This window comes from Hipposideros armiger, unplaced genomic scaffold (genome assembly GCF_001890085.2).
Source record: "Hipposideros armiger isolate ML-2016 unplaced genomic scaffold, ASM189008v1 scaffold_19, whole genome shotgun sequence".
Lineage (NCBI taxonomy): Eukaryota > Metazoa > Chordata > Mammalia > Chiroptera > Hipposideridae > Hipposideros > Hipposideros armiger.
In genome coordinates, this window is record NW_017731369.1 from 4,114,987 (window position 1) to 4,123,827 (window position 8,841).

The 8,841-nt window shown below is 46.6% G+C and overlaps 1 protein-coding gene across 1 annotated transcript in view; it reads left to right on the forward strand.

The window, feature by feature from the left end:
• The window catches only part of CDH13 (cadherin 13), a 1,116,573-nt gene that overhangs the window by 1,015,335 nt on the left and 92,397 nt on the right, over positions 1-8,841 (forward strand). Inside the window, exon 9 of the mRNA XM_019634915.1 lies at positions 4,858-5,040. Within this exon, the coding sequence (XP_019490460.1) occupies positions 4,858-5,040 (183 nt within the window). The remainder of the gene's footprint in view (positions 1-4,857; positions 5,041-8,841) is intronic.

The window sequence follows — 8,841 nt, forward strand, 5'->3', positions numbered from 1 at the left end:
CCAGACAATGTGCCAAGATCCTTTAATGACAGACAATGTGCCAAAGTCCTTTAATGTATTATTTATGTCAATCATAGTTTCTACCTACTAAGCTGTCCGCAAGAAGTTAGGTTTTCCCAAAAACCTGTAACCTTCATGTAAATATCAACCCAGAAAAGGGTTCGCAAGTTAACTTCCTGATGATCTCTCCCTCCCCCTTTTGTCCTCACAAATAGAAATTTACATTTATAAAACTTTCCGGGAACGTATCTTTTCATATTTTGAAGCCAGGGTCTGGAGGGAGACATCCCAGATTTTCAAGTTCAACATCAGTTCTCCAGGAAACATCAGGGTTGACAGTTCATGAACCTGGACTCCATTCAACAAGCATTCAAGCTTGCATAATGGCCAGTCCCTTCAAGTCATCCACTGTCTCTTCTTCCGCACCTGTGGCTTTCTGGCCAGCGAATCCTTATTTCCATCTTCAAGCTTAACCTTAACCAAAAGACCAGCTCTTTGGGGGAAGCACATGCATTCTTCACGGAAGAAGAGCATGCATTCTTGGTGTATAATAAAATGCAAGTCCCTCTTTACCGTGGTATGGATGACCTTTGTGGCAAGTCCAGGAAGGCTTATCATAACTGTCCATCACGAAACTCACCCTACCTCGTCAAAGAACAATGAAATTACTCGGTTCTGGATTTCGAGGAGAGAGCTAATGAGCCTCAGCGTGTCCCAAGCCAATGGCCCATGCTGATTGTGTAAAAACATGTTTTGCATCTAGTATTTGATTTGCCACACAGTTTAACAGAAAAGTAACTTTATCTATTTTTTCTAATTAAAGGAAGTAATGTTACAATCAATATTTTCTCCTTCTCGGGTGTGTTAAATTAATGTCTGTCTATTGTTTTTAAATCACAAAGTGAGCATTGCTGTAGAAATATAAAATGGTACTATTTCATTTTAATCTATTTAATTTTCCATTCTTGAATTACATAATGGGGTTAAAACATTGAATAGAATTAATAGAATGAGTATTTAATTAAGCAATAATGAGTTTCTAAATGGATGCTCAACGAAACGGGCTTTATAGTTTATGCAAGAATCAGATAATGGTCTTAACAAAGACCATAATAATTGTGTTGAATGTTTTCTATATTTAAAGTGCTTTCTTTTTTTTCTAAATTCTCTCAGGAGTAGATTTAAACATAACCCAGTTCCTTGATTAGACTCCACTTAGCTTTCAAAGTGAATTCCAAATGCCTTTCTGTGGCCCACGAGGCCCTGCATAATCGGGACTTGATCCCCCTCTGGGGTCCAATAGCAAACAGCTCCCCAGCCTGCCCCTGCACCCCAGCCACAACCACCTTCCCTCTGTTCCACACATGCACCGTGCTTCCTCTGCCACTGGCCTTGGCACCCGCTGTTCCAGATGCTAGGAATGCGCTCACTTTCAGCCCAGGAACTCTTCTTCTTCATTCAGTCCCCAGAGAATTCTTCCCAAATGATCCTCCCCAGACCGGGTCAGGTACCCACCCCCTCACACAACACCCCAGACACACACACACACACACACACACACACACACACACACAAACTACAGGCTCTCCAAGAGTTTTGTTATTTCTTTCCTTGCACTCAACACATTTTTATAATTATATATATATAGTCCTTGTCTATGGTTTTTTTTTCAGTAGTGTACCCCTAGAACTTAATACTCTATCATGCCTGGTACATCAAAGGCACTCACCAAATATTTGTTGGCTGGCTGGCTAGAGATGGATGGATGGATAAATGCTAGATGGGTGGATGGGTGGATGGATGGATGGATGGATGGATGGATGGATGGATGGATGATAGATGGGTGGATGGATGGATGGGTGGATGGATGGATGGATGATGGATTGATGGATGGATGGATGATGGATGGGTGGATGGATGGAAGGTAAATGTGGCTGTGGACACATTATTACATATACGGACATGCTAGGGCCACAATACACCCTTCGAGAATCCCTAGAATAATGCCACCTTCTCATTCCACTTGGATTCATTTTCTCACACTCTAAAAATGTATTCAGTGCCAGCCCTTTCTGTAGGTGCCACAGACATGATAAAAGTGTCTTGGGAGAAGCTGTGTAGGCTTGTCTCACATAGATGTGGCTAAATATTAATTTTGCAAATTCATTCATCGATTCACTCATTCACCCATCCGTCAGATTTTCATGTGTCTAGCACTGTGCTATGTACTGGGGATTAGGACCGAATCATCCATCAGGTGCCTAGGGTCCTAAAATCAATTAAAAATTGATTTTAGGGTCAAAGAAAATTTTAATATTTTTCCTCACAGCAGAAAAAAAATGAACTTTTTGTAAAGCCCATGAAAACATATTATTGTAGGAGTGGCCAACGAAGGTAGACGTGCCTAAGGTCCACAAAAGTCATAATGCAGCCCTGCTGTAGATGTCCTAGAGAACAAGGGAGCTCAGTCCATCCCTACACTTCTGGAATATTCGGGGAGGTGGCAGAGTCAGCGTCAGTCAAGGAGCCAGCCCTTCTTAGCCTCTCACTCCTGCACAGCTTTATCCTTTCACATTCCCTCCCAGCCCTCACCTTTGATACCAGGTCCCACTTCCTGTACTTAAGACCATTCATTCATTCAGTGAATATCTACTGAGTCCCTTCTATGTACCTAGCATCATGTGACGTACTGGAGATAAAGCCGTGAACAAGATAGATGCACACAGAGCCCCCAGCTTCCTCAAATCATGAGCTGGTCTTATGGTGTCTTCATCTCAGCAACGTGACTCTCATCTGCTTTGACAAAGCCATGTCCCACCTAGGTATTGGGTATAACAACGTTTCTATCTGCCTGATGGTTTCCAGCACCCTCTAGTCTTAGCACTCCCCATGCCCGAGTAATTGTCCACCTGGCCTTGTAAGGTACAGGTGTCAGAAGAGCCACAAGGACAGGTTATGAGCTGAGGGCTGCTGTGATCAGTAGGGACAGAGAACTAGCCTTCTGGCTCTGGCTCACAGAAGCCGGTGGGGAAGGACTCAGGGGGACCCTTGAGTGGACTTGAGTAATAGAACTGTTGAAAGCAGAGATGACTAGAATCCAGGAAACTTGGACCTGACCTTTGGTTCACTGAACAACTTGGGACAAAATGCCTCCTTCCTTCCCTCTCTGTGCCTATATCTACATCTGCAGTCTGAAAGGGGTAGATAACCCATGCGCCACCATATCCCGCTCCTGGACCCATGGCAGATAACAGTAGTTGGTTACAATGCTCCTCCTGCTGAGTGAGCCCAGATGCACTGCAGGCCCCTCAACGCTGAGCTCAGGTGGCCTCACCAGTACACACACCTGGCCCTTTCATTGACAGCTGCTTGCCATCCTTGAACTTGGACTCAATGATGCTTCTCTCCCCAAACTACATATTAGAATTATCTCGGCAGGTTAAGAAACTAGTGAACCCCAGGCCTTACCCCCAGACCAACTGAACTGGAACAGGACCCTGGTTTGTTTTGTTTCCTTTTTTTAACAGTGCTTTTTCTCAAGGACCCCCCAAGAGATTCTAATATGCAGACATGGCTGAGAACCACTACTCTGGATTTCTAGCTGGGGAATTCTACAACTTTTATGAGAAGGAGGGGAAGATACAGGATAGGATTTAATTAAACAAGAATCAGAGGGATCGGGGCCAAAATACTTGTCTCTTGGAGTTGTATCTAGGTGACAAGATCCTGCATGTTCTCAGAATTTCCCAGTGTCCCTTTTATGGAAGGAAAACAGCTCACAGATTTGCTGAGGTGTGATAGACAAATTAGTTCCTGTCCCCTCTCCGCCCCCCAAGGCATCAAGATTAGGCTTATGATTAATGATTTGCAAGTCAATTAATCAGCCGCTGCTTTTGAAACCTCATTTCTCAAATTACTTCTCTTTGAACACAAGGGCTTTTTGACATGTCTTCCTGTCTCTAGATTCACTTGCCTACTAATTGAAATTCTAAGGTATTTCTTTTTGTTGTCAGCTTATTGGTATTACTTGTTTGTAAAATATTTGCAAATGGATTACCATTCACCGGTACTGTGTCAGAGGTAAGCACCAAAACAATACTTTATGCTCCCAGCTCAAAGGAATGTGCTAATGATAGCTCGTGAAATTCTCTATCTATGGGAAGGCCGATTTTTCATTTATTGATTTATTTTCACCACACCTACTTGTAACAAGTATTTGAGATGTATTACAATAAAAACGCAGGCACAACAAGGCTCCAAACAATTGATTTATATGTTGCCGTAGTAAAGGGTTTTTTAAAGTCACACTCGTTGTGGGCAAGGGGTGGGAAGGATGAAACTGGCTTTCTTCATTGGAGAAGATGACACGATCGAGCAGAGGCTCTGGAGTCAAACACAGGGGTTCCAGTTCCAGTCCCTTCACTGATGAGCCGTGGCGCTCTGGTCATCTGGTTACCTTGTTGTCTAGGGCAGGTGAGGCTGCAAGAACACAGGCAAGCAAAATGTATAAAGGCTCAAAGTCAGCAGAAGTTTCTCATTTATCAATAGTTCAAGCACGTGTTCCCAACCACGAGGCTGCTCTCCTCCATGTGGTGACTCAGGGACCCAAGCCCCTTCCCCCCGTGGCTCCACCTTCCCCCCGGGGTCTTGTGATTGTCTGCATTCGTGCAGCCCGGAAACAGACACAGAGAAGAGGCACAGCTGCTCTCCATCATAAACTTCCTATGTTATTATTTATTATTAAATGAGATGATATGGGCAATACACCCAATACCAGGCATATGGTTAAGAGTCCCATGAATGGTCTTAGCTATGTGTTTTCAAAATGGGGACCGTAACCGTCTGCTTTGTTTGCAGTTTCAGCCTACAGTCGAGGAAGGAGCCATGGGCGTTATTGTCAACTTGACAGTTGAAGACAAGGATGACCCCACCACAGGCGCGTGGAGGGCTGCCTACACCATCATCAATGGAAACCCAGGCCAGAGCTTTGAAATCCACACCAACCCTCAGACCAACGAGGGGATGCTTTCCGTTGTCAAGGTAACGGTGCTTCCAACTCCTCCGCCCGCCCCGTATGAGTACGCATGCGCATGAGCATGCATGCGCATGACACCGGATGAGGCCTCACTGCCAGAGGAAGGTCCAGGATAAGTCAGCCTTAGTCTCTCCCTCCCGGAATAAAAAAGAAAAAGGCTCAGAGCTAACGGATGTACTTGCATCCCATACCATAAAACCCTCCTGTTTTATAAATTCCAGAAAACTCAAACGTATGTATAACCTTTAAAAAAAACAAAAACCTTAATTTTAAATGAGCTTCTCTATGTTTGGTAGTGAATTATCAAAGATATGCAAAAATGGGATATGTGACGGCTTTTTAAAGACCTGTGCCCAGAATGGGTTTTATTATAATATCTTAATCTTTCTTAGCACGGTCTCCGTTATTCTCTTAAAAACAGGAGATAATGACACCTGGGGGCTAATTCTTGGTGTGAAGCCTCCTGTGAGCATGGCTGCCCAGCACGCTGACCTGCTCAGGCTGCAGGTGGAATGAGGGGGAAACGTGATCATGCGTGTCAAGCCCCAGGTTCCTGCGAGAGCTCCAAGAACGCTGGTCTCGGTGTCCTAGAAGTGATTTTCACACACTTCCACTCTCTCTGGGAAGTTCAGGGGGAATTTCTGCCTGGCCAGGTCATTCACTGGCACAGTTTCATTCCTGGTGGGTGAAGCCATTTGCCTCAAAAGCCGAGAGTAATCACATTTATAGTAATGGTAGCTGTGAGCAAAGCAGAAACATTGCTACCTACTCCCTTGTGTGCCCTTATCGAGTGACCTGGCTGTGTTTTCTGTGCCTCAGTTTCCTCGTCTGTAAAATGCAGGTGATGATACCACCTACCTTTTGAAGTTGTTGTGAGGAATTCCTGAGCTAATCTGTCAAACATTTCGAACAGTGGTGGGCACTGACTCAGACAGAGCCTGTGTGAGTTGGCCACAAACTTGGTGGCTTAAAACAACACAGATTTATTCTCTTACATGTCTGGGGGTCCGAAGTCCAAAATCAGTTTCACAGAGCTCAAATTGCAGGGCTGGTTCCTTCTGGAGGCTCTAGGCGAGAACTGATGTCCTCATCCTTTCCAGCTTCGGGAGCTGCCTGCATGCCTTGGCTCATGGCCCCGCCCTCCATCTTCCAAGCCAGCTGGGCAGCATCTTCATATGTCTCTCTGACCCTCTGCTTCCATCATCACACTGGATTCTTCCTGCCACTTTTCCGCCTCCCTCTTTTAAGGACCCTGTGATGCCATTGATCCCACCTGGATGGCCCAGGATCATCTCCCAATCTCAAAGTCCTTAGCTTGATCGCATCTGCAAAATCCCTTTTGCCATGTAAGGTAACATAGTCGCAGGTTCCAGGGATTCGAATGTGGACATATTGGGGCGGGGTGGGGGTCATTATTCATCCAGGCCTGGGGCCATATAAACAACTACACCAACAAAGACTCACAACGCCCCTGGGGACAGGAGATCAGGAAACGCTTCCAGCTTGCTCCAGAGCATGAGCACACTAGGTTCCTCACAAGCCCTGCCCTGTTCAGGACCTCCTCGAAAATGAACCTCAAATGTTTGCCTGAGAAGAGCAGCCTCTGGGTCTTCCCGGTTCCTCTTCCCTAATAACACAGGCAGCGGCAGAGCTATTTGCAGACCCTGGCGCTGCCTCCCTGCGCCCACCGCTGCAGTCTCAAAACTGTGGAAGCCGTAAACTAACACAGCCACTGGCTGTCCTCTGCCGCTAGCCCTGTATCTATAAAAGCCGTCAGGCAGTTTCCCAGACCCACACTGGAAGACAAAGCCTGGGTAAATACACATCCCCGTGATGAATCCTGGAAGACCTTGATGCTCCCAGCCTGTGTTTGTGCTTGCTACGGCGTGAGGGAAATAAAATACAGTAATACCTTGGTTTGCGAGCATAATTCATTCCAGAAACAAACTACTCGTATTGTAAGACATCGCTTATTCACCACGTTAAAATGTATTAGAAATGTTTGCTCATCTTGTGGAACACTTGCAAACCACATTACTCGCAATCCAAGGTTTTACTGTACAAGCAAAACGAGACTCGAGAAGGAGCGTTCTCCTCTCCCCACGTTCCCACTTTGGCCCATAATGCTGTCAGCCTGAAATGTTAGCCTATAGAAGAATCCCTTGGAATGCTAGTTAAAATGCAGGTTCCAAGGACTGCCCCACACCTGCTGAGTCAGAACAGAAGGGAAAGGTACCCCAGGTGATGCCAGTGTGATAAGGAGTTTCTGCAAACTCCTGGGGAGGACGTGCCCACAGAGCCTGGGGCTCTGCCTAGGCTCCAGTTTTACTAGCAAGTGGACTTCCTGTGTTTCTGAGTTGGGATGCAGATTCCCCCTCATCTCAGCTGCCTGCCCCATGAATCCCTACAGAGGGTCTTGAGCACTCCCTGCTTTTCAGCACCCCTGGGACCGCACCCCTAGACGGTCTTCTAGAGGCAGGCCTGGCCATGCTCCCCATGCTGTCCACCTCGCCAGCAGCCCAGTGCGTTCATTAGGAATGCTTTCAGCTGCAAACAACAGAAGGCCAGGCTGATAGTGGCTTAAATGATAGAGAATTGAATGAGCTCCGTAATTAAACGAAGGTAGCCAGTCTAGGATTGGTTGGCAACCTAAGGTGTCAGAGCCAACAGGGGGCACCATAGATGCATCTGACTTTTTCCTCAGGGACATAAAATGGCTGCCAAAGCCCCACACATCACGTCTTCCCAGTGCTGTAGTCCAAGGCAGGAAGCAAGGAGGCAGCCAGGCAAGTGAGAGAGAGAAAGTGCTCTTGTGTACCCCTCTCTTCTCATCAAAGAAGAAAATATATTTTTCACGGGTCTCCCAGACAATTTCCCATGATACGTCATTTACCAGATGACACATGCCCCTTCAAGGAAGGCTGGAAAACCCAAACCTGGCCACAGCAAGAGGTGGGTAAGGCGGAAGGGGGTGGGCATGGCCATGGGGCTGCCAGCGTGAGCAGCTCTGCCCTAGCCAGTCAGCAGTCAGTGTAGTGAAGAACCAGCAGGAGCCCCAGGACTGTGTGTTTTCTGGGGGGGTGGGAGTCCTGCCTCCCTTCAGGACCGGGTCCTAATGGTTCTGGCCAATGAGCACCTGTTTCCTCTTTAAAACCTTCTGGTCAGAAACACCCTTAGTCACTTTGTAAACCTATTCCAAAACCTATTCGAAAGAGTCACTCTTTCGGCTGAACATAATCCACCCTCCATCTTAAGCGTCTGGTCTCTTCTCTCCTAGAGGAGAAGGCAGCATCGAGAAAGCAGGCATCCTTAATCCCTAAACCTGTCCCAGGCTTAACAATTACTATTGGGTCGCTTCCAAACCTCCCTCTTCAGGACAACAAACCCGCACTCCTTTACCCTTCCCATGTGGGCCAGCTTTTCCAGGCTTCAAATCCTCCAAGACAGTGGCCCACATCCTCTCCTGAAACTTGGTGAAATATTAATTGAACTGAAGCTCTGTACCTTTATTGGAGGTATTTTCGATTTCCTCCCATCCCTGACACAGAGACCCTGGGCCAGACAAATCACATTAATAAGCTCATATGCCCGGGACAACAGATGGCTTCTTAATCCAACATGACCTAGGCCAGGCCTCAGAAGGGACAGGGAGTAGAGACCCACATTTCACCTGCTCCACGTGGACAGGCCCAGGGCACCGTACAACTGGAACTATTACCCCAGTGTTGTGCAAACAGAAATGAACATTAGAGAGGTTCTGCTCTCCAGAAAAGGCCAGTCTCCCATTATGGCGCTCCCTCTCGCTC